The 16,849-nt window shown below is 38.4% G+C and overlaps 2 protein-coding genes across 2 annotated transcripts in view; one reads left to right on the forward strand and one right to left on the reverse strand.

Moving 5' to 3' along the window:
* LOC114872021 (caspase-1-like) overlaps positions 1-16,849 on the reverse strand; it is a 181,832-nt gene that overhangs the window by 80,435 nt on the left and 84,548 nt on the right. The window lies entirely within an intron of this gene.
* The window catches only part of LOC114872020 (alkaline phosphatase-like), a 159,569-nt gene that overhangs the window by 12,427 nt on the left and 130,293 nt on the right, over positions 1-16,849 (forward strand). Inside the window, exon 2 of the mRNA XM_046288808.1 lies at positions 12,593-12,843. Coding sequence (XP_046144764.1) covers positions 12,593-12,843 — 251 coding nt within the window. The remainder of the gene's footprint in view (positions 1-12,592; positions 12,844-16,849) is intronic.

Raw genomic sequence — 16,849 nt, forward strand, 5'->3', positions numbered from 1 at the left:
TAAGCGAAGGCAGAGTGTAGTAGACAGTCGAGTTGAAAGCAGCACTTGGTTTGTACGTGACCGTCAGAAAATACGTGAATAAAAAAGTATGAGAGAGACAGCGTTAAGGATAAAAACGGTTGAAAAAGTGGCACTTTTCAGAAAGCCAGTAAGAAATATCTTTAAAATAGTCTAGGAAAAGTACATGCTCAAACTTTAATAGATTTTTAACGAAAGGATTCTCGATTTTCAAGAAACGGTGGAGAAAGAAAAATAATGTTCTCCATTCTACGAATGAGAAGGAAGAACGTTTAAAAGATAATGGAATTGAAAGAAAAAGAAGCTCCCTCTATAGAATGAATTTCTATACCTATTCTGTGAATTCGAAAACTGATAACTGAATAAAATAAAAATATTTAGATTTATTGAATTAGCCATTTCCTATTGTTATTCCCTGATGCTATATTTCCACCCTAACACGAGAGGGTAATTTTTTACACCGTGAAAAAGACGCGTTATAGGATGATAAGGAAACAGGGGTGGTGATATCGAGCGGGAATTTATTCGATGCAACAACTTCTTGCCGTCCATGCCGCAACAAAGTTTCCCAACGGATATTTTCGACACGCCACACCCGGTGCCAGCTTTTAATTCCTCGTGTCACGCGAAAAGCGATTTCGAGTTCAGCCCGCCACACGGATAATCATTATCGCGGGGCGAAATTATTTGACACGCGCCACAAGCAACTTAACGAGCGCGATTTTAAATTCATGAGGCTTAATTAGCGTGTATCAGGGCTTGCGGTGCAAGCTGCCTGCAGTTCGATGCAAACCAGGCCCAGAGACATGTAAATGGCCAGCCTCGCCAAAGAGTTTCCATCTCCCTTCTACCTCTCTGTTTCAAATTATATTAGTTCACTTCTCTCTACCTAACGCTTATGTCACTGATATATATATATATATATGTATGTATGTACGTATATATCCACAACGTAAGCGAGAAATGCTATTCACACTAAACCTCGGCTTGACACAATTCACCATTTCTACGTTGATATCGCGCATCATGTAATGCCGCGACAATTCCGCGCCACGGATTAAAGTTGAAATTTATTTGATATCGTTAGGCAAATTACACTTGAACCTGTTGCGATAACGAGATTCATCGTCCTACTTCTTTCTATATACACTATTACTCAAAAGTACTTGATTACTAATATTGTATGTATACTTAATGGTATAGAAAATAAAATAAAATACAGTATAGTTGATCGTTTCTTATTTCTGGCATATTGTAATAAATTTTCTTATGACACCTATACAATTTTGACATTTGAAATTCATTATATTTATATAGGGATAATTAAACTATTATAATCTCTTTGAAATTTAAATAAAAATGAAAGTGAGGGTGCTACTATGTTTCTAATACTGTATAACAAAGATTTTCAAACGACTATAAATTATTAAAAATTTGTATAAATATATATTATTTTTTTAATTAATAGAAACATGTATTCTTTCTATTCAACATACGACAAAATACTTTTGAAGGGTAATGTACGCGAAATGCAAGTTTTTCCTCCTATCCCGCCTTTTCTCCCTTGCTATTCGATGCATGAAATTGTAATTTAACAAGGAAAATGGTTATTAAAGTGTCGTTTCATTTGTCCAGGCGACAGCGTTTTTCTTAATCGAGTTGGCACACTCTGGTGCAATTATGTTGAGAGATATTTTACAGGATTTTTAAGCGTTGCATCATTAAGATGAACCGAGCGTAGTGCTTTTAAACGTAGGTTATAACTTTGAAATGGAAACTAATCTCGTTGTTCTTGCGGAAGATTACATTTTTGTAAATGATTCTATGAGCCCTGAAGAGCTCTACATAAACATAAATGTTTATTATAATTGGACGGAGGTTAATAATACTTGAGAAAAAAAGAATTTAATTCCATTTTCTCTTCCCGTGGAAGTATCATAAAGAATGGATACGTATAACAGTTTTTAAAGAAAACACTTACTTCTTACGCGAACCTCGTGACATTTAATAGCTACGACTCGTAAATATCTGGAGAATGGTGTTTTCACAGCAGCAGACATGGTCACGTACTCAATTTATGACTGGACATTCTAAGCCAGTAGATTTTCTATCGTTGTCAGACTTAGCCGAAGCACCATCCACATATTCGCGCTACAAAATCCTAGATATATGCTCGTAAAAGTTTAAAAAAGGATCAATGAAAAGTTACAATTACTTTGTTATTCATGTCCGAGCACACGAACAGGCCCGATGGTGGCAACAGTTACCTGATATTAACCGTTTTCAATAGAGAGAACTTTAAGTGCGACATGTGCTACGTGCACACTGTATTTATGGTAGTGATACGCGTTTGGAGTTTAATGCTTCTCTGCACTTTTTCATTACCAGTTAAAGCAGTTAGTCGGAAATATTTCTTCGGTTTTTTCTCTGCACACTTTGTGAAACACGCGGACTCGTATATTTCTTGTGAATTATGTTCATATCTTCGTACAGAGCGGATCAGATAAAGTGTTACAAGATGTTTTCTTTAAAACCACAGCAGACATTATTATTATTATTTACTCTATTAGATTCGAATTACAATTTAAAACGAGTGAAATCAATAGTATTTTTACAAAATAATTGAGGTGATAAAATAAATGTAAAATTGTAGCACATATAGATGTGAAACATGAGCAATGTATGTCAAAGGTCATTAAAAGATTAAAATAAATGTAAGTGCATATGATATGAAGCATGTTATACGAGTGTGTATTTGTTGAATCCAATTTATCGAATGAATTCAATCTATTCATCGACCTGCAAATACAGATATTGAAACAATCAAGGAAATTAATAAAATGTTTCATTAAATTACGAAAGCTCGTTAGAGGGATCGTTAAAATTATTCTACACAAGCGTCACATTACTATAATTACGAAACCGTAATAAATCATGAATAACGAGCTCCTTTTCAACGAACGTATCTATATTTTGATCCAACTGATTGTGCAATATATTCACCATTTTTCAAATACGAATTCCGGTCCTAATTTTCCTAATTCCTTTTTTTAAATTACCAAAAGTTTCAAATGAATAGATAATAATGAATCGAAGTAATCTCGCGGGCGCCATAAATACACTATAAAAAGATCAACAATAATACAAATCTTCTCTATGTTTGTAACAAAAGGACAACTTAAATGAAGAAAGTTGTGTAAACAGGCTATAACTTTGTTAGCCGCAACGATACAACCGGTCACGTTTCCGAGTTTTCCGTTCGTTTTTCCAACATTTCGTCGCTTATCAGCTCCTTAGGTTTATGTGCTCTTATTTGTGGCCGCTACAACCGAAAGTAACATTGCGTAAATCGTCCAGTTCTAAAGGAAGCCAAGTCCTGCTTATCTTTCGTCACGGTTTGTAGCTTTCGATAGAAAGAGAGGCATTGAAATTCGACGTCGACAAGTCGGATTCAATACAGCAACCGACAACCTTTTCCATTTTCCTTTTATTTCGTCCAAAGGAACTAGGTTATTCCCGCAACAAGGGTCTTGATCACGTAGCTAATTTACAGACTCACTGGATTTTCTCTTATAATTTATTAATGAAGAAGAAAAGAAAAAGTAACTGATAACAAATTTTAAATAATTAAAGAAATTTTCATAAAATTACCGGCAGACCATTTACGAAATTAAATCTGGAAATCTGAAGAAGGGTTAAGTTCGATTAAGTATCGCGTTAATGGGTCGAAAATTTCCAAGGGAACACCCGAGTGTCCATCATCGGATATACCGGTGTTCTCGCGCTTGAAATTTTCAAGCGACGAACTAAAACCGGCGGAGATCCGAAAGACCAGTGAGGAAATTATCGCGTTAAACGGACCGAGGATTTTCCCGCGCATCGATTTGCATACAAATGACCCTCGCGTCTGAAGTAACGCGATAATAACGTTATACCCGCAAAGAGATTTCGCTGACAGGTATTACACGACACGTAGCCAGAGGTAACGCTGAAATAGGAACATGTGTAATTTGTAATCCGCTCTTGTAAATTAATATCTCAACGGAAGCTCCGCGTACTAATTCGCCACTCTAAATACAGCTAACGAATATATATCTATATACCTATGTATATCTTTATCTGAGGTATTACCTTAGCTTGTGCAATTAGATACGATTAACCCTTCCTGAAAATCTATATTTTGTAATTATATCTTCTCGAAATCGTTTCCGCAACATCTCTAGCGGAACACTGATATATTCGTAGAATACTTCGAAGAAATTGCACCGCTCCTGAAACCTGTGGCAGTCGCTTGTCGCGTTTGGATAATTGAATTCGAGCATCAACGATAAGTGGGATTTTCATGAAACCGTGCTTTCCGATTTAGTTCATTTCAAAGTGTCGTTTATAAATAAATTCATTCTGAAAAATGAAACGAAAATAGGGTAAATCGTTGTCAAAGGACAATAGAGACACAGATATCATCATCAAAGTCATGTTGAAAATATCTAGATCAAAGGAGCAATCTTTTATAACAGCAGTTTTAATTAAATCACCGACTCGCTTACGCTTTTTCCTGCATCCATATTAATACCGCAAATCGACTTCGCCGGGGTGACATGGGCAGGGATGGTGTCGGGTGATATTTTATCGTAGATAAATTGACGCGTGACACTCTGTTAAATTGAGCGTACGATGGCTGAGATACACCGAATTTCGGCAATCCGTGTTGCAGTTACGCTCGTATCGCTCGAGCTTGTATCGACAGATAGTGGAAAACTTGCCCTCCGTTTAAGTGGAAAATGGTAATTCCAACTCTACACAACGAATCCGGCAGTATAGTTATTTACGAACTTCCAGCATGGCGATCGTATCGTCGATTGAAAACGACTCCTTTTCGAGTTCTGAAGAAAATTCAAACGTTTATGCTTTGATATTTAATTACCGAGTAAACTTAAGTGCACGGAATTATTATTAAAAAAAAGGTCATTAGATATACAGATGAAATAATTCCTCTGTTGGTGAAATGATGAGAATCCATTGTCAAATCGTACACAGAAATGGTGAGATTTTTAAAATAACAAATACGGTTTGCTTCGACCCAGTTCAAAGCTGCAAACCGTAACAGCTTGAATTAGTGAAATTGATGGCGTTTCATTGGCACTTAATTGAATATGATGGGGGTGCTTGGTGCGAATGGTCACGAAATTTCCACTGCTTTTTATCAGCCCCGTGAATACGCGTGGAAATTAATCTCTACAATTGCAAGCGGTTTACCCGCATTCCCACTGCAAGCGTAAACTGAAAACAGAGTTTTAAACTCGATGTCCGATGATGGCGTTGTTATTAAAATAAAAGCGACAAAACAGCGAGAGAATCCAGGCTGAACAGTTTGTTGGTTCACTGCAAGTTAATTGCAAATATTTTAAACGAATATCGTTTGGAAACGTTCGGACCGACGGACAATGTACAGTGAGTTTTCAAATTGAACAATCAAACTTTGTTAGTCTGTTTTATACAGAAAAATAAAAGTAGTCCTGAGGTAACATCATTTGCATGTGCGGAAAAATTGTTGAAAATGAAAAAACAAAATCCTAATCAATATTTAAAAACATCGAAGTTTAAACAAAAAAAATGTTTAATATTAAAGAAAGTGACATGATATTGATATTAATTAAGTTTGTTCCAGACCTACATACGTGTACAAACGTTTACGAAACAAACATTTGTTTGAACACAAAAACAAGATAGAACGAAAAACTAAATGCTTGTCCGAAAATACGTGCGGGTTTGCTCGTAACAAAAACACGTTTTCTATTTTCAATAGTAAACTAAAAGTTGTAGTTTAAATGTTTTCAAACAAATGCTTGCCAGCAATTTTTACACCTTTGTTTCAGTGTTTGCGAATAAAAGTACATATGTGGGTCTGAACAAGGTTTTAAATCCAACAGTTCGTTTACTATCAATGATTCCCTCATTTAAAAAATTTTAATTTTTTAATTATAATTGCTTTATTAATTTAACGTATAAAATGAACATTATTTATCCCATTTCCTATAAAATATCAGTAAATGCATTGGCAGATGATTTCTGAAGAATTGAAAATATAAACACTATGTTTATATCCCATCTTTGACTTCATTTCACCTCCTGATACTACATCCCTTAAAGGAAAGCATCTTTCCCAAATACAGCCTGCACACGAGACACGGTCTAAATTGAAATTTTTTTGTTATCTATCCAGGAACAGTGAAAAATATCCCGTTGCACATTTCGAGGCTCGTATACTTTTACGTTCGTATGACAAAAGGTAATTCGATGATTCCGTGCAAGAGGCTCGACCAATATTTGCTCCTCTTTACCACCCTGATACTCGTATCCTTACCGAAATATTGGAAGTCAGAACGTGAGATCTAGAGCGTCGATACCCTGTGCGCTGGGTTTATTCCCAGATATATTCCAACATTCGTATGCCGAATGGCGCATAAGTCTCGCGGTTGAAATTCCCCGTGGGATGCCTCCGGGATATTTTACCGATTCCCTTAAATATCTACCGAGAATACGTATATTTCACGAAAAGTAGGCGCGGCTAAGAATTACGACATCATGTTGTTCGAGAAAATTCCAATCCCTGGATCTAGCAATCTCTAGCGTTGTGGAATTCGAATTTCAAATTTTACGATTTTGAAATCCTTGTCCGAGAAGAACAGCCGGGATTTTCGATAACGTTTCACTGATTGAAATCGATCCGATGTCCAGCGAAAAGTGATGAAAGGTTCCTGCCAGATTTCTACTTTCATAACGAAACCATGTCAAATTATCCATCTTTGTGGACAGAAAATATTATCATTGGCATAACTGGGAATTTTGTTTGGAGAAGAGCTAGAATCGTGGGAATTAGAATTTCAAATTTTACCATTTCGCAATCCTTTCCGGAGAAGAGCAACGAGAACAGCAGGGCTTTTGGGTAACGTTTCTAGCTTTATTACGAGTAGGAAGCATCTAATGTTGCTTACGTTGAATGACAAGTTGTACATGTGTGAGTGACACTTGAATTTCCATAGGAATCTATCGTTCATATTACCATGATTAATAAAAATAATAAATGAATGGGAAAGCAGATAGCAAACAGGTAATCTAAAAAAGTAGATATACGATAAAGCTAGTGAAACAATGAAGCTTTTGACAAAAGCCACCTTTGCTTTATGTACTTACCGATGATCACACGATAACGATAAATAAAATTCATGAACCTTTTCTAGCTACCGAATTCAGATATTATCACAGTCAATAAATTTTTTCACGTTACTACGTTCACCAAAACGTATACGCGCTGAATAGAAACAATTTAGAGTGTCGATTTCATCGATCTTTATCGTTTTGATCGTAGATATACTATAACAGAAAACAGTATTGCTTGCAAAATTATAATTTACCTGTGAATCATGAATTTCTCAACGTAAAAGCAGTAAATTAATATAATTATCGAATTTCAAATTTGGTGTATCTAAATTAGTGGATTGAGATGAATAAATGAGGTCAATTAAAAGAACCTGAATACGTTAATTTTCTAAAAAGTTAGTCTACAGAATTTGTTCCATGGTGAAATATTAATATTCATTAAAGCAGTGCTCGTCGAGAAGAATTAGATTTCCGAGTACTAATTTAATTCTTCTTCGAAAAATTCGATTACAAAGGTTGCGAATCGTTCAGTGGGATCGTTTGCTATTGAATTCAATGCAAGTTGCTTGAATAGGCCAAGAAGCCATCCACGTTTTGCCTGGTATGCTCCATTTAGTCGGTGGCGCAAAGTTTTACAGGAATCCCTTAGGATTGAGGCAGGTTCGTGTCAGGACAAACTTGGAAGCAAGTTGGTGCAACTCGATCACGTTGGCGAATATTCATTAGGACCGTATTAATTATGACCAGCAAACTGGTTAACTGATTAGCATGTGTTCATGATTGTGTGTGACTGAACGACGAAATTGTTCTGTCCTACTGTTGATACTAATTACGTAACAACAGACGCGATTCCTGATGAGATCGTTGAAACACGAAAGGTTTCTTGAAACTGGAAAATCGGTCGCAATTTATGACAGAAACCTTGTTTCTAAATAATTTGAAATTAGATCTGGCAATTATGTGAAACTAGGTTGGCTTTGCTAAATCAATAAGAAATTACTTAACCACTCTGATATTTAACCAGTTTGGACGAAATGTATAAAAATATAAAATCTTCTTTTGAAATTAAATTAAAAAATTTAATGAACATTACCTCTGAAAGTAAACGACCTGCCAACTAAAGTAATTTACCTATTCTTTCAATTGTTACTTCCAATTCCGCGAGACCTGAATAAAATGCAAATTAATATCAGTCGATCGCTTTCTTCCGCTCATTTCCGGATGAATCGATCCTTCGCCCTCTTTTCGTCAATCTGCTCCACTCTCAAAGGCTACCAAGCGAGAGGTAGCAGGACCGATTGGTCACGTAATTAAAATGGCAGGTAGCTGACCGTCGGGCCAGAAAAGCTGGCGACAAAAAAAAAAGGTCACCCGTGGCGGACCGATATTCGCATCCGGTTCTGTTCCTTGTCAAAGGAAATAGGTTGCAGCTGCAGGCGAGCATCGACAAGTACGCGATACCTGTGTGCAACTCGCGAGAAACCTATCGCGATCATAAACCATGGGTTGTCGCAAGCTGCTTGCGTCGCGACACCGCCATAATAAGTTAGAGCGTAAATTATACGAAGGAGCACGGCTGGGATCTCGGCAATCAACCACAAAGCGGATTTCATCACCGCTTAATTTTCCGTGCAAACTTCTAGCAGAGAAAATCGCCGAGATACATGGCCGGCAAATATTGTTTGCACGAGCATTTTCGCTGGAAACGAAGCTTCCGGGAGACAGAGGATAACGTTGTCGCACGTTATCGAGCTCTTTGCGCGCCTCGAGCGTGCTCGTCGCTGACGGGGGTGTCAGATTCGATCCTGAATTAACGCGATTCAACAACGATGCGAATAAAACATTACAGAATTTAACGAAATATTATATTTAGATAATTCGCACGAGTTTATAGAATAATCCAGTATTCTCAAGAGCTTTTTGATAGATTTTCAAAGAAAGATTTAAGATCAAAGAAGAATGTAATTAACTTTTTATGAACGCTACTAATACCGACGAAGGTCTATTCAAAGATTCATTTTTCACCGCTTGTTGAACACCATCGTATGCTTTAGCTTTATATTAGGCCTGTATCTCAAAGGGACATATTATCCCCGGAGATCATTCTATTAAAACCATTTATCTGCTCTCTTAGAAGCTCTCTTGAGACAAGTATTGTACTTTGGTAAAGTTATCTGAAGTTCCCAGAGGAGACTTCCCACGATCTCCTTTCCTTCATCTTTCTCTCATTTTTCAACGGTTCTTATCAGTATTAACTTGCATTACCGATATCCCATAGTGTCCGCTATTATGCAGTTACCGTGCGTGTCTTCTTCATGTGTGAAATACTTCCTTCATGTGGTTACTTATGCTCTTACGCTGTTCTTTATCAAGAAACTTTGCACAATAAAGTATTTAGTGTTCAAGAGAATATGAATTTTAAGCTGAAGTGACAGATTAATGTTACATTTTTAATTTAACATTGCAAAATTTATAACCATATTTTTCTTTTCTAAAGACATAAGAGTCTGTTTTGAATTAATATTAAAGAGGAAAGATGTGTAATACCCGTATTTCCCTTGTCATCTGACATTTTGTGACCATAGATCACGTGCAAACGAATTTTCGTGAGTTTACATTCATATGTCAAAAGCAATTATTTATAAATATTCAGTTAGGGTTTTTGGCGAGAATTGTGACAATGCTGGAACAAAACGTGCGGGCATCAATCTGGGAGCTTGAAAATATTTATCAGAATCTCGTATGAAAATAAATGTCGACGGGGCGGGTATGTTTTACCGACTTCTAGCCGTCATAAATCTCTACCTCTACGTTGAAAGGTTCGAATTTCCACCTTTGCCGCGGGTTAACGGCACGCGAGTAGGACAGACGATTAAAATATTCTATAAAATCCGTCGACAGCTCGGCTGTCATCGAATCAACTTCAAATATTTGATCCTTTCTTTCCCAAGTATTAACTTCTCCGCGCCCACCAACCAGATATCTCGCTAATTAATTTTTATTCTGATTTATAATTTGCACATACTACGTCTCTTTTTTTTATTTACCCGATTCTTTCAATATTGTATTAAATTCAGGAAATGAATTCAATTATTCGTTTCTTTTTTCCAACGTTTATATTGTTCCTTTTTGCAAAAAACCAATTGCAAAATATTCCGTTAAAAGAGCGAAACGAATGAAAGTCTGCTCGTAAAATACATATTTCTGTGAACAACAAAAGAGGATTAAAACCTTGCATCGATGTAATTCGCGAGTTCGTACCAAACGAGGGATCGGATATCTGTTTATTCAGTCACAAACCGAAAGTGATATTACATTTTTGTCAGCGTTAAAAAATTTTCAACCTCGAAAAATTGTAACAATTCCAACGGACAACGAAGATTGACGCAAATCACGGTGGTGAAACGGGAAAAAAATACGTGTGACGGGAAACTCAGATATGTCGTGGTCAAAATCGCTGATCCGACGAAATGCGAGACTGGTTACGCGTTAATGTAAAATTCACGTGGAATTCGCGAAACGAAAATTTTGTCGCCTTGTTTTCTACCGGATTAATCGTCGGTGAGTTGACACAGTACAACGGTAAAACCGCTTTTGCCGTTTCAGCTTCACACGAATTTCGCAGATTTGCAAAATTCATATCCTCAACGATCCCCGAGATTCTATTTGCACCTCCGGGGTCGAAATAGAAATTAAACATTATCACGGGCTACCTCGTTCATTTTAATCCGGCATTGTATCAAATGTCAATTAACCATCCTCGTTGTTCCAACCTCTCCTTCAAGAAGATACGATTGATACGCGATAGCACGTATATGGAAAATAAATTGTTTAATTTTTAAATTGCTGTTTTTCGAACAATTGCTTCAATATTTTTCCCCCATTATTTATGTGCAATTTAAAAATTATTTCAAATCTATTGTATTTTCTACTTAGTTTAACGTTAGACACAACTCGTCGAAGATGGAAGATAGAGGTTTAACCGAAGTCGGTGAGACGTGTATCGAAGCTCGGTTTCATGGAAATGCGGGTTCGGCCAATATTGCGACTCGATATGATAGTTTGGCGCAGCTTAAACTTACCCATTAGCGGCTACTAGTAGCCAGTGTGTTCATGGGCGAACCGTAACGACGGCATCTTTGACTACTACAGTTTGTAGCAAACAGTCGTTCACCCTAACGTGCTTCCGGCGATTCTACCCTCCCTGATACAAAACCATCAAACCTGTTTCCTCGATTGAGCCCTGAATTTATAGCTCGAACTTCCCTAAACGTAGACTTTACAACTTTCCATCGCGTTGATTCGTTCTTCTACTTCTTCAGGACCGAGCTGAACTGACGCTTTCAATAGCAATACAAAACACCCAGGCGCGAAAATACAGCGAACATTACCCTGACAAATGCTTCATAAAACGGGCAGAAATTTTTGCGAAATTTCCTTCGTACGTGAAACTCCTCTATTACGATTCACCTCATACATATTTATTCGTTCCACTGACAAATGGGAAGAATTTGTTTCCGCGTAAAAAGGGTGCAACGAAACCGGCAGAGATGCGTTTAAAAGTCCAATGAGCTATCCCGTTCCCATTCAGCCGATACTAAGCGCTCTATTTCCCATTCCTACGACTCGGTTAACGTAATTCCTTTGCATTAAAAACCGCGGATCTCTTACGACCATTGTGGGTGACGGTACGCCTTTTGTACAGTAGCGAACTGTTCTTTCATCGAGTGTAACTGCGCACACCGAACGAGACCTCGGTGGAAACAGTTGAATCTAGCCCGTTTCGCAAACAGATTCAATTAAGATATCCACCCTCTTCGACAGTAGTCAAGGAGGTTACGTTGCTTTCGCAGACAAGGAATCGCGGTTTAAAGCTGCAACATGACAATTCCAACGGAATCGAGCTCTCCTTGAGAGGAAATGTTTAGAGATTAACATCGCTTTTGTTGCGATTCAAACTTAAACTCATCCAACTAAATATTAACACACTGATTACTTCAATGATCATCTGTAACTAACGTACTCAAATGATCAATAAAATAAATTAAAAAATAAAAAATGTTTAGTGTAAAAATATTTCCTATTTCCAGCATATCTCTGTTAACCCCCATGTCAAAGTATTCGATAATTGAAAGAAAAAAGGGAAACTACCAGCGAATGTTTTTCAGGAAATGTTATATCCCGTCACAAAAGAACCTTCCCTTCTTTCTCAGCTACTTCCTTGGAGCCTGAAACAACCCTCTGTACACGCGGCAACAAAGAACGATAACCGAACAATACTAGCGGCAAATGCCAGCAATAATGGATCGACTTTGCCGGGAACGGTAACGCTTCGAGACTATAGATTCAATTAAGATAGGTAGCAAGGTATCCCAGGATCGGCCACTCAGCCGAGAAAAATTTCTGTTCACAGAGAGGGTGGTCTGGTATGAGGCAGCGACACGCGCGATCGAAGCTCGTATTCGCGCGTCGGCGGCAACTTCGAGCGTCAGCGGGACGACGCCACCGGTTGGTGTGGCGCGGGGCGTCGTTCTGTTCGTCGGTGACGGGATGGGGATGAGCACTCTCACGGCAGCGAGGATCCTCTCGGGTCAACGTCATGGAAACACGGGCGAGGAAGCGCAACTCGCTTGGGACAGCTTTCCAGCCGTGGCTCTGGCAAGGGTGAGTTCACTTCTCTTTCTATCTCATCTTCACCACTTCTGTCACTCTTTCTCTTTAGCTTTCTATCCGTAGTTGCCGGTTTCTTCGTCGATGTTTCCCTTCCCATCTCACTTTTTCACTAGGTTTTCGTCTCCTGCTTCACGGCGAATACAGAACATCGAGGAATACATTCTCCCCGGAGAGTTCTTACCTCCATCGAACGGAACATTTCGAGAACGTCTATGTCCTTGATTCCAGATACGCTTATTATGTAACCGATTTGATTTCTTGGTATCTGATATCGCTTCACGATCCATTGAACTGGATCAGGATGAACAAGTCAGGATGGTATCGATCAGTTTCGTTCGTTTCCTTTTTGAGATATCTTTGCTCACTTTCGGTCGACACTTTTCCTTGATCTTGAACACCAATTTATTCTACCATTCTGTATAAATTTATAATTCATGGAAGAACAAATGAAATAGGAATCAATGAATATAAATTGATCTAATAATTTGCTATGCAAAAATTTTCTTTCCATGAATGAAAAGTCCTATTGAGAAGGTACCAAAGCGTGTAATTAGTTTCCATTGATAAAAAAGAAATTCCATGAAATTATCAGAGATGCGATTAAACAACTGTGACAGTCTTTCAGATTCTCCATTCGCACACTACGCGCATACGAGTCTCGAGGGTGCAACATCAGAAGCGTAATTTTTCACAGTCTTGTCCCAGAAAGATTCGTAGCTTCCCTCGTTATCGTTGTTAATTATGAATCTTCTCTTTTTCCTACGCTGCCAGACGATTCTTCTTTCAACGTCACGAATCGCGAGCGTTCCGTTCGGTGCACGGCGTAAAGAACTAATTAAGCCGCGAGGGGTTCCGTGAAATTTCCGGAAAAACCATGCGTGAACCGTTTAATTTGTTGCTTCTGTCACGTTGCACGTGATAAGAGACACCGAATATTTGGTTCCGTTTTCCTTGTTAAGGTGCTCCTTATCCGCGGCTTTTTATTCGGGACAAGATAGCACACATTTCAACGAGAGATCCACTAACAACGTCCTCTTCAAAATCAGGAGAAGCGTTCCAGAAAATTTTCGAATATCTCTTATTTCACAATGCAGCGACAGGGAAACTGATATTTCAGTTCTTTGACGTCACACACGTTGTTCGTATGACAAAAATAGAAATATCTGTTATATCAAAGTTTTTATTTTGTATTAATATATTTGCTATAATACTATGAAATGGTAGCTGGTATTTCAACTATTCGTCAAAAGCATTGGAATTTTGAAATTCCATATATTACAACCGTGATAGTCGGTGCCCTGATCAATTATCACGAATTTGTACGTGGCCGTGGTGAAACAGCTCGGTCGCAGCTAATTACAAGAAGCAGAGAGCAGAGGAACTATTTGAATACTTGATCGGGATGAGAGAGGATGTTTGCGAGCTTGGATCGTTCGAGAGTTGGTCAATTTGAAATTGTTCGCGGGATTACAACGAACAAGTAACAAAGTACTGGAGTACAGGTAATCCAGCCGCGTTTCACTTCATAATTACTCGAATGCAATTTCAAACGAGCGACCCAGAAATGAGAATCGCCTGGACAAAGTCTACAGGGAACGGTGTCGGACGAATCGATCCGGGAATGATAATTAAGACAGGCGTCTCGAACTTACTTTGCATGGTTCGCCCTGAAATTATTGAAACTACGCGAAGCTTCTCGTCTGGTCGCGTGATCTTGTCTCGTGAAATACAACGTTCATGACGGGAAATAATCAAATCGAAATCGCTGCCAGTTTCCTATCGGTTCGTCATGCGATTCTTCCTCGGCTATCAGGAAATTGCAATAGATTCGATTTTAATGACAAGACTGAAATTTGTTTAGAATTACGATGTCCGTGCGCGTTCACGATTTTGCAATACGAATTCTTCTTTCCAGGCTTCGTTCCCGTAGAAACTCACTCGACGCCTAATAAAAAATTGAATTCGAGAGATCCCCGGCACGATCCTTTCGACAGTCACATTAAATTCCCACGTTCGACGCGTATTTGCACGTTGCCGCGTTTATTTCGCCTCACCTAATCCAATTTGCATCCGCTTCCCTTTACGAGCATCTACTTTTCGCGTCTGAAAACGGAACGTACGCCCACAGATTCTGTCGTTGAAAATCGAGCCACCTCGACGGAACTTGCCGACAAACTCTGCCGGGATTTCAAGGATCGTCCTTACACCGGTTACGGACTAGCTTATTATCCGACCGATGTAATCGAGCTTACCACGCATGGCCAAACTCTTTCCCCCCGACGCTCAGAGGATTCCCTTTTTCTGCCGAACACTGGCTTTCATACATTTGCATAACGATACACTGGAGGAGTTCGAATCCACTCGATACTCGTACCCTCCTTTAATCCCATCGAAAATCGACTTTTAATCATCGTACCACAACTTTCATAATGTTAAAAGTTTCCTGAAATCCAAACACCATGATAAGAATACAATATCTCCGGACGTTTATCAAGTTATACGAATTGATTTACGGCTATCGGTGAAGAATCGAAGAAGACAAAAAAATTGTTCACGTGCACTAGCACAAACCACAGGGAAAATCGTGTGCCACCATAAAAGCGAAGATATACGTCTCTGCGTATAATATGTGATCGTTTCTTTGTCCCCGGTATTCCTTATCCTCTTGTGTTTTACGAGTGGAATTCTTCTTTTACTTATGCTCTGTCCTAGCCCTTCGGGCCTTCAACCATTCTCTCTAGATCAGCAGTTCTCCGGCTTTTTCTCCGGGAAATTCCCTTTCCACTATCGACGATATTCGACGGTGAATTGATCAAACCAGCGATCAATGTATTCTTTTTCCCTGGTTTTTGCAACATTCCCTTTGGACAGTCTCTCTTCGAGGTCTTTGTCATGCAGATTCGAATTCTTCACGCTTCATTCTTCTTCATTCTTTTTATTACATATCAAGCATGATAGAAATTTTCAATCGTTACGAACGTACGTTGGAAATCGTAATAGTTGATGCTTCGGTGTTTCTTGGAATTAGGTTTCGAGCGAAGTGGGTGGTTATTCAATCGTTCGAGGAACTCTCTTCGCTTCCATCGTCGATACACGTCGAACTTGTTAGCGAAACTTTTAGCGGTAGTCCTGTAACGTTTTCGCTAACCGTTTCTGCTGCAGTTGAAGACTTGTTTATTACCTCGTCGATGTAACCGGGTGTCCTATGCTTCACAAGGAAACGCTCGAAACTTTTCGTACGGCGACTTTCAACCAACGGATAACTAAGTTCCCCTGTGTTTCGGTGAATTCATTAATATCGTTGCGCTCGATTATCATAAACGTAATGCAATTTCCTTATCCATTAAGTACTTGGTACACGTACTCGCGAACACGCGTTAAAACGTGCCACTTGCTCTTTACGGATAATCGGTTTAGTTAAATCGGATTTAATGGAGAAAATTGAAAAGCTAAGAGCTCGTACACCCAGTTAAAAATTAGTAAGTAAGTGGTAAATAAACCTTAGTTACACACGAGAAAAAAGTAATATTTCGCTTCGAACTTAATTATTAATTATGTATAGTACTCTTTTATTTTATTAAAGCGATTTTATGATTCTCTTCCTGGTTACTTCTCTATTCAGCAAGTTCCTTCTCTTTATTTTATTGTGCACTTCGAGTGCCTTTTTCTTTTAAAGCTTTATCCGTGCTCTCTTGTCGCTGCAGTTCGAAAACGGCTAGTATCGGGAAAAGTTTTCGTACAGTCCTTCAGGACATCTAGGACTTCAATATTGCCTACAGACTCGCTTGTTATTCTTCGAAAATAACCGAAACTTTCTGTGAATCAAGTAGGATGCGACTTGGGAACGAATTTACTTCTCCTTTTACTTGACGATGTAATACGTCTATGAAGAGAAACTAGAATTCTTGCATTGAATATTAATTTATAATTAATTTATAATTAAATTTGCTTTGAATATTAATTTACCATCTCGCACAGAATCAGCGATGATAAGTTA

The sequence above is a fragment of the Osmia bicornis genome, chromosome 2, assembly GCF_907164935.1.
Source record: "Osmia bicornis bicornis chromosome 2, iOsmBic2.1, whole genome shotgun sequence".
Lineage (NCBI taxonomy): Eukaryota > Metazoa > Arthropoda > Insecta > Hymenoptera > Megachilidae > Osmia > Osmia bicornis.